Below are 14,289 nucleotides of genomic sequence, written 5' to 3'. Positions count from 1 at the left end.
GGTCACGGTCCACACTCCCGCCCTCCCGACCCCTCCACACCCCTATTGCGGCACCCCTACCCCTCCCGCCGTTTTAGGGCCTCCTGACCCGCACTCCCTGTGTGGTGGCGGCGTGGCGTGCCGTCCTCCCATCCCTCCCTTGGGTTGTCTATTTTCTTTCTTTCTTTCTGCGGCGTACTCCAAAATCCTGCTCGTGCATGTGGGGACTCTGTCCTCCTCCCAACTCTCATCCCTCGTTTGGGGTGTCTGTTTGCTTTCTTTCTATCTGTGGCGCGCACAACTACTAACATCGGCACACCCACCGGAGTCGCCCGGCACACCCACCGGAGTCGCCTACGCCACTCCGTTGAGAACGGCAATGCACTTTGCTCCGTGCACAATGCCGCTCTCTCGCCGTTTCGTTGGGGTCTCGTTTCATTCACTGGCAGAGGGTCTCACGCTGTGCCTGCGGGACCTGGAGCTCTGCTCTCAAGCACGCACAAGGCGCGCAGGCAGGCCACGCCACCACAGAAAGAACCAACCGCGGCATGTCCGATTGAGTACGTCTCGACTCGTCGGTCGGCCCCCGTGGGTTTAGCGTTTGGTTATAGCCGCCCCGCGCATAGAGGCCAACAACGTCCCCATCGCCCCCCACCCTAGCCCCCACCCCACACACACATACGTAGACGCACACATGCAGGCTCGCCTTGGGTGTCCCGGGGCGCCGGGGGGAACTTGCGTGCACTTGGAGGGGAGGGGTACCGAGAGGCCTCCGCGCAGTCCCGGAGTCCCCGCGCGCGCCGCCGCACCCGGACCCGCTGATTCAAAGGGAACTCATATTCTAACGGGTAGTAACACTGTGCAAGCGCGCAACCAGAGAGCGACCACATGGATCTCCACCCCACCCCACCCCACCCCCTGCCTTCTCCCGGCCCCTTGCGATGCTGGGGCGAGCCGCGGGGCGCGGGCGCCACACAGAGTCACTGACATGGTGGGCTGCGGCTGCGCGCGACGACCCCCGCCCCCTTCCCCCTCCTTCGGCCACCGCGGACCAACAAAGTGCCTCTGGATCGCAGGCGCGCGGCAGCAAGCTGAGCTGCGCCCCGCGGTTTGCTACATATGATGGAGGCGGCGCGCCTCTCCCCCTCCCTTGCGAAGATATTGAGCACTATCCGATGGACTTGTACACAGCCCGCTGTGCTCTCCGCTGTGCCACGGCGTATGATGGGCTGCGAGAGCCGTATCTTCCCTCCTTGAAGCAGAGGCGCCGCGAGGCACGAGAGGCGTAGAAGAGATGCTGGCGTGCCCCGCACCGCCCGGTGGCAGTAGGAGGCCCCGCCGGTGAGACCACTGATTTTGATGCCGACCATAAATTCTCGCAACTCAAACGCATGCTACTTACAGCTGCTGTCTGTACAGAGATGCCAGCACCCCCCACAGGCAGAGCGCTGCTGCTGGGGGGGGGGGTCGGCCATGGGCTTAGGTGTGCAGGGGGGGTACCGAGCGGTGTGCGGCCGCTCTTGCGCGTCGCACGAAAAACGAGCTGGTTTCTCATCGACACCACCTATCTGTGAATTGTGCACATGCACATGTGCATGTTGTGATTTGACATTTGTGTGAGTGTGTGAGCTGCTCTGAGCTCTGTCAGTCCCTCTGTTGAGCGTGGCGTGCCGGGCGATACATTTTATTTGCGCGCTGAAACTGCTGTGCGTCACACACAGGCTGTGGGTGGTGCGGGTGGGTTTTGGCTTTTGCGTGGGTGATCACAGTCGTCCGTCCGCTTTAAGATGCTATCACATGCATGAATGAAATATAAACAGGTTCTGTCACCTGAGTGGTCTCATCTCTCTCAGATGTCATCTCGCTCGACGTGTGAAGTTTCGCGCGAGATAGTCGACTCCGCCCGAATCGCCCGCTGGCGTGGAGCTTGCACAGGTCGCGCACGGCGCCCGGAACCCACGGCACCGAAAAGTTGCGCAGCTGGCCTATGCTCGGCTCGAGCGGCACCCCGGGGTCGTTGCAGGCGGAGAGCGACGTGCAGAGCCGCCACGAGGCGGAGCGCTGTTGCGCCCACGGCGACGCGCGGCAGGAAAGCCGCGGCGGGACGTGGCTAGCGGTGGCCGCCTGCTCCGCGAACCACGCGTGCGCGCCCGCCTTCTTGAGCCCGTGCACCGCGAGAGCGTGCCTCGCCGAGAAGCGGCGTGAGAGCGGCCACGCGTAGTACTCTAGGAAACGCGACACCTCGACGGCATGCAGCCTGCTCCGCGCAAAGACGCGCGCGCCGAGCCAGCCGATCGCGACGTCCGTCACGAGACTGCACCGCCCGGCGCCCTTGCGCTGCGCCCAGCCAAAGGCGCCCGCCGTCGCGTTGTCCACAAGCCTGCGCGCTGGCCTGCGGCGGTGCTCAGGTACGTGAGTCCGCCCTGCGTCTTTTCGGCGAGACAGAGGAACGCCTTTCATCGCCTGGTGGGTTTGACCGTCGGAGAATACGCACAGTCGGATGGAAACCTGCGTGCTGGCGTTTGCCTCGAAGTACGAGAGCATGGCGCGCTCGAGTGGCGCAGATGGGGTGCGTGACAGCACGCAGAATCTAGCGAACGGCCGGCTCGTTGGTGGCCCTAAATGGGCGTGTCGAGCTGTGCCTCGCATGCTTCTTCCGGGGGAGAAAAGAATTTTACATTTACCTCCCTCGCACGACACTGGGAGAAAAGAATTTTGCCAGAAACTCCCTTGCACGCGTCTCCTCGGCGTGCCTGCTGTCCCAGCAGACAGCAGCTCACACCTCGCCGCTCGCGGTCGCGCCTCAGGCCGCGGAGAGCGCAGACGAGGCAGCGCAGCGAGGCACAGTGACCTGGCACGGCTGGTAGTGACGCCGTCCGGTGTCCTGTGCTGATTTTTGCCAACAGACCCATAACCTATAAGACCGGCCATTTCAAAAGACGCGTCTGCGGACTGCGGTCTTGGGGCCCCCCGCCCCGGTGGAGAGCAGGCAGAGGGGGAGGGCTCGCGAGTGTCGAGACGCGATCTCGAGAGGGCGGGGTCCCGTACCCCATGAGGAATCGACCCTGCCTGCCTACGACGTGCCTCGCAGACCGTCTCTCAGACGAAAAAATGTAATTACAAATAGCGGCTATAATGACGCACCACAAGTCCACCGCACCTGCAGCCAGCACCGGCGTGGCGCTCGTCGTGCTACCGTGCCGCGTCCTGGCTGCTCCCTCTGGCTCTGCTCCGGCGCAGCGCCTCGAGGCTGCTCGCCTCCTCGCTCGCCTTCTGCTGCCCACGGGTTCTCCACGCCGCGAGGTCTGCGGCCGAGAGGCGCGGCACGTCGAGCAGGGCGGTGCGCAGCAGCGCGCCTCCATCCGTCGCGCGCAGAGACTCCTTTGCGCCTCCGAGCGCCTGCCCGACGTCGGACGCGGCGAGGAGCGGCACGCGGATGACGCGCATGCAAGCGAGCGCGACTTGCATGGTCGCGCTCGGCCCGAGCGTGAAGAGCGCGTCCCACACGCGCAGCAGCGACGCGTGCGGCAGCACCGACACCCACAGGCAGAGGAACCAGCGCGTGGCGAGCAGAGGGACCGTCACGTCGAGCGCCTCGAGCCGCTCGGCCAGGTGAGGGCAGTCGGCCCGCGAGAGGGCGCCGAGGACGTGGCAGTCGACGGCGTTGCCGCGCATCGTGGGCGAGAAGTGGCCTACGCGCCTCCTCCGGCTCGGCTCAGACGGGTGGGCAGTGCGCGCTGCCCTCTTCGGCGGCGGCGGCGGCGGCCCGGGAGCCACTCCGCCACGACGAGGGTCAGCATCCAAAAGGCCTATCTCGCAGAGAGTCGAGCCTCCGTGGGCAGGCGGCCTCGAGCCGGCGGCGGCGGTACTCGGCGAGGAGCCGCCTCGGCCTCGTCGAGCTGGGACAGCAGCCCGCTCGCGATGAAGTTCATGCCTGCGCCGAGGCGGCCCGAGGGTCGTGAGGCGGGGGCTGCTAGCGAGAGTGCTGGCGCTGTTGCGTCATCGGAAGGAGGGGGAGAGGCGGCGAGCGCGGACCCTGCACGTACGAGACGCTCGGGCTGAAGGCGGCGAACGCGCGCAGCACGCGGCGGAGCGCGCCCAAGGCCTCGCTCTCGTCGCTCTCGCCTCCAGTGCCCTCGCCTCCAGTGCCCTCGCCTCCGCTCCGGCTTCCACCCGCCCTCTCGCCTCGGCTGCTGGCGCCGCGTGCGCTGCGATCGACCTGTGTCCTACGCAGGTCGTTCTCTATCTGGGAGTGCACTGCCGTCTCCGCCCGACCGCTTGCAGAGGATGCGGCAACCTGCTCCAACAGGTCGGCGTACAGCGTGGGACGCGCAGCCATAGCCTGCGCGGCGCCGGAAAACTCCAGCCAGACGCGCGGGCGTTTCGCGTCTGGCACGCCACCCAGCAGCGCCGCATGGATGCGATCTTCATCGACGTTCGGGAGAGCTGCGAGAAGCTCCGCCCACTCGTCGTCGAGCGCCTCTGGTGTCCACTCGCGCCCGCCGTCGAGGTCGCCCTCGGCAGCGCCGCCCGGGTCGGACACTGACAGCCAGCGCGCAGCTATGGCGGAGGACGCGTACATGCTATCGGCGCGTCTCCCGCTCGCGAAGCGAAAGAGGTTGGCCTGTTCACAGCCTTGTTATGAGAAGAAATACGTCCGATGGTTCACACGGCCTTGTTATGGAAAGAAAATACGTCCTGTGGCGCTATGCGCTGGTCTGTGAGAGGTTGAGGTGCGAGCCCTGGAGGCCCTGGGGATGGGGGGAGACTACCCGCGGGCCTAGAAGGCCCGCGCGCAGGGGGGTGGGGCATTGAGACCGGTCATGAACGAGTGCGCGACACGCATGTTGCGAGCAGCGTTGTTGATGGTTTGCGCGTCGCCACTGACGGCGGCGCGCGAGAGCTGTTGCGAGTGGTGCTGGACGAAGCCCCGGGCGCTTCACAAAACACGACCGGGACCCAAGGGGTGATGCTCCGATAAACCCGCCGGAACTTCGACAAAAGCAGGGACATTTCTTTTTTTGGAAGGGTAGGTGTGAATACAGCTTTCTGGTAGGGTTACATCGACGAACTATGCGGCAATCGACTGGGGGGCAGCCCCCCAGCACATCCCGCACAGAGACCTGGATGTAACCCGATTGTGAGCGTGAGTGAAACCGCCGATGCGATTGCTCATTGCTCAGTCAGCCCAGATCACTGTGACAAAACAAACATCTCTCTCTCTCTCACTGTGGCCGTCGTGATTTCTTGTTGGTTTTCTAAAATCTCTCTCGAACACAACAAACCTAAAACGAACACAGAGCGGGGGAGCTGTCGGAAGGAAAATGGCGCGGTCAACCGCTTTCAGAGGCGATTGAGATGCGTTGTGTATGCCAAGAAAGAGGGCGGGGTGCCGGTTCGGAGGGGTGCGAGAGTGGCAGCTAGGTCCGAGATCACGCAATCCAATCGCAGCCCTGCAAGCTCTCCATGCCACCGCTCGCAGGGGCGCGCTCGCTGGTTCTGTTCGCAGCGGCGAGCGCGCTCCACACGCCGCCGCGGCTCCTCCCAGCCATCCGCACCGCGACAGCTTCGCGCGCCAGCGTCACCTGCGGCGCGGTCGGCCTCGACGGCGGCGGCGGCGGTAGTAGTGGCGGCGGCGACGGCGGTGGTGTCGGCAGAGGGTGGGGCAGCGAGGATGGCGCGAGCGGTGGCGACGACGATGCTCTGCCGCCGGCACTGCTTGCGGCGCTTGCGGCCGGCCGCATCGGCGCGGTGGAGATTGCAAACTGGAAGGCTCTGCTGCGCCATCCACTATCGAGGGCCCTGGCGTCAGTGGGCTACTTGCGCGACCGCCTACTGGCGGAGCCTCGCCTGGTGACGATGCTCGGTATCGAGCTGGCGCTCGGCTGCGGCTGCACGCTCGCCGCCGATCTCGCAGCGCGCGGCGACGCCTTTCTCCGCGAGGCTGACTTTGTCCTCACCAACCAGATCCTGATTGCGCTGACAAACACGGCGCTCGTGCTCATGCTCTCGCCCGCCGCCGCCGTCGCGGCGCCACCGGCTGCCGGAACTCGCGGCGGGGCCCTCGCCGCGCTGCCCGGCTACTTTCTGCAGAAAGGCCGCTTCTCCTCCCGGCAGCGGGCGGCCTGCTTCGCGCTCCGCGGCGTCCAGTTCTCAGCCGTCGGGGCGGCGGCGTCATCTCTGGGGCAGGGGCTGACGTACGGGCTCGTCGCGCTGCGGGGCCTCGCCGCGCCGCCGCCGCCGCCGCCGCCGCCGCGGCGGCGGAAAGGGGCGAGGCGTGAGGAGCAGGCGGCGGCGCCCGTGCAGCTGGCGCCTCTGTTACCGACGGCGAGCCATGCCGCCTTCCCCCGAGGCACCGCCCGGGCGCCGGAACCGGTCCCCTCGCCCATAGGCGCTCAACTACGCTCTCTTCATGGCGGCCTCGTCCAACAGCCGCTACCAGCTCGTCAACTCGCTCGAGGGGCGATGCATCGGGCTGCTGCCGGCCGGCGGCCGCGTCCCGGTCTCCGCATGCGTGCGCTTCCTCAACAACTACCTCGGCTCCGCCTCGTGGATCTGGTGGGCGAGGAAGCGCGGGCTACAGTAGCTTGCTCGCCGAGGCGTCAGCCCCCGCGAGCTCGCGCTCTTTTTTCTACGGCACGATCGCGCGTCGCTTGCGGCCTTGGCGCACGTGCTCTCGCGCCTCTCGCTCTCCCCTCTGAGCAGCTGTGTGTGCGGCGCGATCTGGCGCACAGGCGCTCCTCATCTGGGTCGTCGTCGAGTGCGGAGGTGCGCATACTCAGAGTGCCGTGTGTGTGTGCCCCGCCCGCCGCGCTCCAGGCCGCGGTACGGTCTCCGGCTCTCTCACCGCATCTCGCTTACTCTTTGCACACGCGGTGCACACCGCGTCCGGGGTGGCCGCGGGCCGCGGGCCGGCGCGGTGCGCGGATCCGCGCCGAACCACAGATCGTGACTCTTCTTTTTCAAAACTCTCCGCTCGCTCACACCATGCGCAGCGCGACACGACAGGGCTCAAGAGGCGAGCCGCCGTCACGCGTGGCCCATTTACTGCGATCACACATGCATCCCTACTGGCAAAACCAAAGGAGAGGGCAATGCCCCGCCCCTCCCACCCACCTCGCTGCGCAAGCACACCCGAGCGGCGCAACGGACGCAGACGCCGGCGAACCGGCGCCGTCGGCCTCTCCCCCCCCGTCAGCAGTAGCTGCACCCGCCCGCGCCTGCGTCCCCGCCCTGCGTCCCGTGTGGCTGCGCCGGCTGCAGCGTCAAGTTGACGACTGCCGGGTCGGGTGGCGGGGCTGCCCCCTCTAGCGACGGCAGGGCCTAGGGGTCGGCAGCAGGACGGGTGAGGGAGGCGAGCGGGGGAGGGGGTGGAGGGCACGCCCTTTTGCGCCGTGGCGAGTCTTCTGAAGAGGAGCTTGATGTTCGAGTTGTCCTGCAAGGGGCGCGGAAGTGGCGCGGAAGTGTCGCTGAGGTGGGCTGAGGGACCACTCTTTGTTCTCTCCTGGGAGCCAAAGGGCAGAGAGTGGGTGGGGGAGGGGGGGAGGGAGGTGAGAGGCCGAGGCGCGACGCGACGATGAGGGGGCGAGGTTGGACGCTGCGCCTTAGCGGACGTCTCGATGAACATGATGTCCTCCTCGTTCGCCCTCGCCTCCATCTCCGCCACACTCACCTACTCGCAGCTCCGCGCGACTGGGGCGTCTCGCGGCGGGCGGCCAGGCCTCGCTGTCCGGTGCCTCGCGCTGGTCGTGCAGGTCCGTCTTGTTGCCCACTGCGAGGGAAAAGAGGAGAGAAAGTTGGAGAGGGGGAGGCGGCGCCAGAGGGAGGCTTGGCGGAGGGCGAGGCGGCGGGGCAGCGGAGGCGCTGGGGGCGGGCCACCTAGCACTAAGACCACGTCGTTACCCCGCTGCGCCCGCACGTCTGCAATCCACCGCTTTGTCGACTCGAACGATGCGCGGCTGGTGATGTCGAAGACGACGACCGCGACGTGCGAGTCGCGGATATAGGAGGGGATCAGCGAGCGGAAGCGCTCCTGCCCCGCCGTGTCCCATAGCTGCAGCCGCACCTGCGCGCGGCGGAAATTGCACCGCAAGCATCAGCGGTGCGGGCGGCGGCACGGGAGAGGGAGACGCCAGCCGCGCAGGCTCTGGGCACGCGACACACACTGGGCGCCCACGCCCGCACGCCCCGCCGCACGGACCGTTCCATCGTCCACCGGCACGCTCTTCGAGACAAAGTCGATGCCGATGGTTGAGGCGTAGTGCGAGTCAAAGGTGCCGTACATGAAGCTCGAGATGATTGACGTCTTGCCGACCGCCTGGTCGCCGATGAAGACGAGCTTGTACTTGCGCAGCGCCTTGGTCGAGGAGGCCGCCGCCCCCGCGGACGATGGTGGAGCGACGCGACTCATGTGCACGCACGGCCTTCGACGTGCAGGCGCCGCTCCAGCTCCTCGACGGCAACAAACAGGGAACTTCTACTCGAACACGGCCAAAGAGAAAAACTTGTGGCGTTCTTCCCGTGAAATCCCTGTGTGGTGGCGTGGCGCCTGCCATTCCTCCTTAGAGTTGTGTTTTCTGGCGGCCAGCCGTCTCGCCAGCCGAGGCCGAGCACCACGGCATCGACTGGCCATGCGAGAGAGAGATTTTTGAAGACCAACAAGAAATCACGTATCCACGCATCACGACTCTCACAGTGATTTGGGCTCGGCAGCTTGTTAGCCCTCAGCCGAAGCTGGGGCCGGTCCCGTAGCCGAGAGAGCCCGCGCCGATGAGTTCGTGTTCGACGCGGTCGGCCGCGAGCGCAACTGGTCCGTCTACGGGGCAATCAAGACGACGGCGCGCGGGCAAATGGGTCACGCCGTCGCGCCGACAAGCGCGTCTACTGCCACGAGGCGCTCCACCTCAAGGGCAAGCTTCAGACCGCCGGCTACAAGCAGGCGGTCGAGAAGTGGGACACCGACTCCGACTCGGACAGCTCGGACGAGGAGGACCTCAAGATGTGAGGCAAGCGCGGCGGCGACAGGGGCGGTGTGGGGGGGTGGGCGGTGGGGACGCTGCTGTGAGCACGTCGGACGCCACGCGCGGGACCTCCTTACGGTGCGCGCCGCGCACGCACGCGCGCGGCTCGCACGCGCGCGCGTGCGCGTACAGTCTTATAGCTTATGCACAGTCGGCACGCGCGTTCCGCGCGTGCCCCGCTGAATACAAATACTACCCATTCTAGAGCTGTTTTGGAATACGTGGAATACGTATTCACAGAGTAGGCTAGGGGCGTAAGCCCGCTCGTTCACGGCCCCCAGTTGGTTTCCTTCCTCTGCGGCCTGAGGAGCCGTCCTTTGCTTGGGCTGCCGATCGGCTTCGATGGCCACAGAGCGGTCAGATTTCTCCACTGCGTCGGCTGCCCAGAGCGACGCGGCGTGGTACTTCATCGACAGCAATCGGGCGCGCTGCGCCATCGACCCTACGTGCCCGGCTGCGCCTCTCTGACCGTCAGTCCGTTGGCCCACATCCTTCCACTAGGCGTACCGCGGGCCAATCAGCGGGGAGACCCTCCACTTTCTCTACAGCACGAATGCCATCACAAAGCAGACCTACGGTGCGTGCAAACGCCTCCGCCTCCCCTCTCTTCCCCGCCACAGCCGCGCCAGCGGCGTGGGCTGAGCCGTCGCCGCCGCCTCGCTGTCAGTCTTCACCGAGAAGCTAAGCTCGTCGCGCCAGTGGACGAGAATACGCAAGATCGACTGGCTCTACAAGTCCCTGGAGCAGCCCACCGCGAGCTCGCGTGCCGCCTCCCAGAGGGCGACCGCGCAGCCGGTAAAAGAGGCGGCGGGCGAGGGAGCGGGGCAGGAGGCAGGGGAGGTGCGGCCGTGCTCGGCCCGCGTCGCGGAGCCTCCAGGCCCTCCGCCGATCCCGCGCACGCCCCGCCGCAGGCGCCCGCCAGCCCGGCATCCAAATCGCCGTCTCCCGCTTCGCCTCCGCGTACCCTCGGCTCCGCGCCGGCCAAGGGTGCTGCCGGCATGCTCCCGGCGGGCGCGGCGGCTGGGGCAAGCCTCTCCGAGCGGCTGATAGGGCGGGGCTCGGCGGCGAAAGGCGCCACTGGCGCGGCGACCAGCGCCGAGCCCAGTCGCACGATGAGCCTGGCCGCCGGCAAGCGCTGGCTCGGGCTAGGGAGGAGAGGGGCCTCCCCTTCCCTGAGCCGCAGCTGCTCCTCTCCCTCCCCCTCCCAGCCCTCCCAGCAACCTCCTCGCGCGCACGCCTCGCGCAGCCACCCGCCCCTCCCTTGCCCGCCCCGCTCCGCCCCGAGCACACCCCTCCCCGCTTGGCCCTGGGCCCTTGCCCTTCACCCACCCGAGTCACCCGCGACCTCTCACCTCCTCTCACCTCCTCCGCCTCTCACCTCCTCCGCCTCTCACCTCCTCCGCCTCTCGCCCCCTCCGCCTCTCACCTCCTCCGCCTCTCACCTCCTCCGCCTCTCACCTCCTCCGCCTCTCACCTCCTCCGCCTCTCACCTCCTCCGCCTCTCACCTCCTCCGCCTCTCACCTCCTCCGCCTCTCACCTCCTCCGCCTCTCACCTCCTCCGCCTCCTCACCTCCTCCGCCTCTCACCTCCTCCGCCTCTCGCCTCCTCCGCCTCTCACCTCCTCCGCCTCTCACCTCCTCCGCCTCTCACCTCCTCCGCCTCTCACCTCCTCCGCCTCTCACCTCCTCCGCCTCTCACCTCCTCCGCCTCTCACCTCCTCCGCCTCTCACCTCCTCCGCCTCTCACCTCCTCCGCCTCTCACCTCCTCCGCCTCTCACCTCCTCCGCCTCTCACCTCCTCCGCCTCTCACCTCCTCCGCCTCTCACCTCCTCCGCCTCCTCACCTCCTCCGCCTCCTCACCTCCTCCGCCTCCTCACCTCCTCCGCCTCTCACCTCCTCCGCCTCTCACCTCCTCCGCCTCTCACCTCCTCCGCCTCTCACCTCCTCCGCCTCTCACCTCCTCCGCCTCTCACCTCCTCCGCCTCTCGCCCCCACTCCCTCCGCCCCTCCCCTCGCCCCTCAGGGGCAAAGGGTCGTCGCGCTTCGGTGTCAAGCTCGACGAGGCGCGCCTCGGGGACGACGGAGTGCCGGAGGCGCCCGCACCCGCACCCGCACCCGCACCCGCACCCCTCCCCCTCGCCTCGGGCTCACGCTGTGCGCGTCGCCAGGTGCTGCAAGAGCTGCGCACCTTGCTGATGGCGCGCAAGGGACACCGCAACGAAGGCAGCCGCACCCCACCGCCCACCGAGAAGCTCGCAAGCCGCACCGGCTGCGGCGGCACCATCACCACCGCAGCAGCGAGAGCACCAACAGATGTGCTCCGCCCTCACCACCCCCACTCACCACCCCCACCCCGCCCCCGCCCCCTCCCCCTCCTCCTCCCCCAGGCATCTTTCGGGTGTCGCCCGCCACTTCGGCCCTCCAGGCGACCCAGCACCGCACTGCCCGCACCGCCCGCGGCGCCGCCCGTCAGCCCACACGAGGAGTCCCACTCGAGGTCACGAGGAGTCCCACTCGAGGTCAGGCGTCTCGCGCGCTGGTCGAGGCGGGGCAGACCTCAAAGGTCAGCGACCTCGAGTCGGTCGCGCAGCTCATCAAGGTGCGCCGTGCGCGAGCGGAGGGCGGGTATCTGCACGGAGCGCGCCCTCGGAACCTCCCCCCCCCCCCTCTTCCCCTTTCGCCCGCAAGGTTTGGTTCCGCGAGCTGCCCGAGTCCGTCTTTGGCGCCGACCGCGAGACCGGCATCGTCGCGCCCATCGTCGACGGTCAGTAGTTTAGTACGCAGTAGTTAGTAGTGTAGTCGCGAGACCGGATCGGCGCGCCTATCGTCGACGGCGCGAGATCCCTGCCGGCGCGAGATCCTGCCCGCCGCCGCCGCCGTGAGCCCTCCCTCCCCCCTCCCCTCAGGCGACTTCACCACCGGCGCCGGCTGCTACGAGGCGATGCAGGGGTTGCCGGAGCCGCGCCGTTCGACGGTGCGCTGGCTACTCGAGCTGATCGGAGACGTCTGCAGGCGCGCGGGGGGGCAGCGGAGGGGGGGCAGCGGAGGGGGGGCAGCGGAGGGGGGGCAGCGGAGGGGGGGCAGCGGAGGGGGGGCAGCGGAGGGGGGGCAGCGGAGGGGGGGCAGCGGAGAAGGGAGGCCGTGCCTCGAGGGAGGGGGGGCGTGTCAAGCGGCCGGGAGAGGAGCGGCGCGCCGCTGACGCCTCCTTGCGGCTTGCCCGGTACGAGATTACCCGAGATGACCCGAGAGTACCCGAGATTAGTTTCGGCCCTGCGCCAGGTACGAGTCCGAGAACCGGATGACGGCGCAGTCGATGATCATCGTGTTTGCGCCGAACCTGATTGTCCCGCGGGCGGACCTAGACCCGCTCTCGGCGCTGCAGGTCAACCAGCACGTCGTCCGCTTCATGGAGCTCCTCTTCGGCCACTGGAACGAGGTTGGAGGGCCCGCCACCCGCATCACCGCGTCGACGGCCTCTCCGCAGGTGGACCCGCCGTAGGTGGACCCCGCCGTAGGGGGGCGCCGGGGCAACCACCGGCGGCGGGCCGGGGCGGGGGGGGGCAGGTGACCCCAGCCGAGGCTGTCAGGGCGAGGGATGTGGGAGACGCACGGCGGGGGAGGGTGCTGTCTGTGCCGACACTCTCGTGAATGCACCCGTGATGCGGGATAAAGGACGGGGTGCACATGCGCGACTCGCCGGGTACGGCGCCGGGACGCATATTTTCTGTCTAGTTGCCTCAAGTTCCGCCCCCGAGAGAAAGATATGAAAAGAAAACAAAAAACGAATCATCATACATCATATTACGACTATGGAGGACCCGTCCACCCGTCGCCAGACGGAGGACCGCGCAGGGCAGACGATGTGGAGGCGGAGCAGATGCGCAGGGCGAGACGAGGGAGGGAGCAGGACTTTGCGGAGATCAGCAGGAGGATGTACGAGGAGATTACTTTAGGAGCAGCAGGGACCCGACGCGAGGGACCATGTGGAAGACGGCTAGTGCTAGTTCCCCCATCGGGAGGACGACCCCGGGCCCGGCTAGTCGCCGACCACACACCCACAAAGTCAAAGAACCCTGCACAAAGATCGCACGGGCGGGGACCTGTTCCTTTTTACCCATCTCACAGTAGAGAGGTGTCCGTTTTTATTTATTTATTTATCATACGAACCATGTCGACGAGTCTCCGGTCTCCCCCCGAGTGTGCCTTGGCCGAGAGAGACAGGCTGGTGACAGGTGGGGCGGCGCGCGGCGTGCGGCGTGGCGCTGGCGGGGCCTCTGCCCCCCCCCCCCCCCCGCGAACGGCCAACAGAAGTGCGGGAAGGCACAGGAGACCCTGACCCACACCACCCACACGCGTGGCACGGTGGCATGCAGGTCTTGCACACTGGACACACTGCACTCTGACTTTCCGCGTGGTTCGGCATCCCGGTCGCTTGTGAATTCGAGCTCCCACCTCCTGCTCCTCTCTCGTCGATATCTATCTCAGTTCTTACCCCCAGAGATGTAAGCAGAGATCTAATCTCTCTCTTCAGACTTCACGCGTGCGCTGTCTCTTGGCCCCACGTGCAGTTAAAGCATAAAGCGATAAAGGCGCTGTCAGCAGCACCCTAGCATTTATGATGCTAGCGCCGCGCGAGATCTCCACACACATCACCCATCAACTCTGCGACACCGACAGTAGAGGGTCGACAGCGTCCTAATCTAAAATCTGAGGATTCAGGATTGAGGGCTTGCTTCAGTGAGGCCAAAGTGAGTTTATGGATGTGTGAGGAACGGTACGGGACACGAGGAGTCACACGGACCGACTCGTCGGTGACTCTGCTGCACGCCATTTCAGAAATTTTCTCAGCGTGAGCGAGACCGTCGGGTAGGACGCTAGGTAGGACGGGTCGGCCCGGGAGCATCACAGAGTAGCCGTCGTGGTCGCGGCGAGCGCGCCGGCCACTCCCCGGCGCCGCGTCGGCATGCTGGTCGGCAACATGGGAGCATCGTCTGGGGGGGCGACCCCCCCATCTTTGTTTACCGATGCGTCCTAGAATGCAAAAACGCATTCTAGGACGCACTTTTCATCTCAAAGATACCATGTGTCTCGGGTACACAGGGCATTCTAGGATGCGATGGCTGTCCTGGAGATAGCCGCGCCGTGTCTTTTGTTACGCGTTCCATCTTAGACGCCACAAGCATCTATAGATGCACAGCTGTTCTGAGATGGCACTTGCATACTAGATCACATTTTACTATACTTGGACAGGGAAGCGTCTCAGGAGACACCGTGTGTCGGGTGCACCGG

The 14,289-nt window shown here is 66.7% G+C and overlaps 3 protein-coding genes across 3 annotated transcripts; 1 reads left to right on the top strand and 2 right to left on the bottom strand.

Annotated features, from left to right (window-relative positions):
- Positions 1-3,171: 3,171 nt before the first annotated feature.
- On the bottom strand, positions 3,172-4,591 carry EMIHUDRAFT_631940 (hypothetical protein; the record flags this gene model as incomplete). The annotated part of the gene is made up of 4 exons (XM_005769280.1): positions 4,015-4,591; positions 3,861-3,913; positions 3,757-3,788; positions 3,172-3,682 (listed from the first exon to the last, which is right to left on the bottom strand). The coding sequence occupies exons 1-4, from the start codon at positions 4,559-4,561 to the stop codon at positions 3,172-3,174; spliced, it is 1,143 nt and encodes a 380-aa protein (XP_005769337.1). The 5' UTR covers positions 4,562-4,591.
- Positions 4,592-5,450: 859 nt separating this feature from the next.
- Positions 5,451-8,447, bottom strand: Rab6-1 (Rab6, rab family GTPase). Its single transcript, XM_005769162.1, has 7 exons — positions 8,180-8,447; positions 7,858-8,044; positions 7,716-7,750; positions 7,583-7,651; positions 7,373-7,414; positions 6,371-7,302; positions 5,451-6,306 (listed from the first exon to the last, which is right to left on the bottom strand). Exons 1-6 carry the CDS (start codon positions 8,387-8,389, stop codon positions 7,174-7,176), a joined length of 672 nt encoding a protein of 223 aa, XP_005769219.1. The 5' UTR covers positions 8,390-8,447; the 3' UTR covers positions 5,451-6,306; positions 6,371-7,173.
- Positions 8,448-9,312: 865 nt separating this feature from the next.
- Positions 9,313-12,766, top strand: EMIHUDRAFT_355997 (hypothetical protein). The gene is made up of 11 exons (XM_005769161.1): positions 9,313-9,422; positions 9,501-9,576; positions 9,667-9,839; positions 9,911-10,152; positions 11,024-11,093; positions 11,169-11,223; positions 11,388-11,425; positions 11,525-11,599; positions 11,689-11,764; positions 11,907-12,012; positions 12,280-12,766. Exons 1-11 carry the CDS (start codon positions 9,342-9,344, stop codon positions 12,497-12,499), a joined length of 1,212 nt encoding a protein of 403 aa, XP_005769218.1. The 5' UTR covers positions 9,313-9,341; the 3' UTR covers positions 12,500-12,766.
- The last annotated feature ends 1,523 nt before the right edge of the window (positions 12,767-14,289 follow it).

Source organism: Emiliania huxleyi (assembly GCF_000372725.1).
Source record: "Emiliania huxleyi CCMP1516 unplaced genomic scaffold EMIHUscaffold_43, whole genome shotgun sequence".
In the NCBI taxonomy this organism is placed as follows: domain Eukaryota; phylum Haptophyta; order Isochrysidales; family Noelaerhabdaceae; genus Emiliania; species Emiliania huxleyi.
This window is presented reverse-complemented; position numbering and strand designations above follow the sequence as displayed.

Bases quoted from the DNA above. Each gene is read 5' to 3' on its own strand.
- Rab6-1 (XM_005769162.1), bottom strand. From the start codon at position 8,389: ATGAGTCGCGTCGCTCCACCATCGTCCGCGGGGGCGGCGGCCTCCTCG. The intron at 7,751-7,857 runs GTGGCCCGCCCC...TTTCCCTCGCAG, and splicing joins CGACGTGGTCTTAGTGCTAG to TGGGCAACAAGACGGACCTG. The intron at 7,652-7,715 runs GCACCGGACAGC...AGCTGCGAGTAG, and splicing joins ACCTGCACGACCAGCGCGAG to GTGAGTGTGGCGGAGATGGA.
- EMIHUDRAFT_355997 (XM_005769161.1), top strand. From the start codon at position 9,342: ATGGCCACAGAGCGGTCAGATTTCTCCACTGCGTCGGCTGCCCAGAGC. The intron at 9,840-9,910 runs GTGCGGCCGTGC...GCCCCGCCGCAG, and splicing joins CGGGGCAGGAGGCAGGGGAG to GCGCCCGCCAGCCCGGCATC. The intron at 11,224-11,387 runs GCAGCCGCACCC...CTCCTCCCCCAG, and splicing joins CAAGGGACACCGCAACGAAG to GCATCTTTCGGGTGTCGCCC.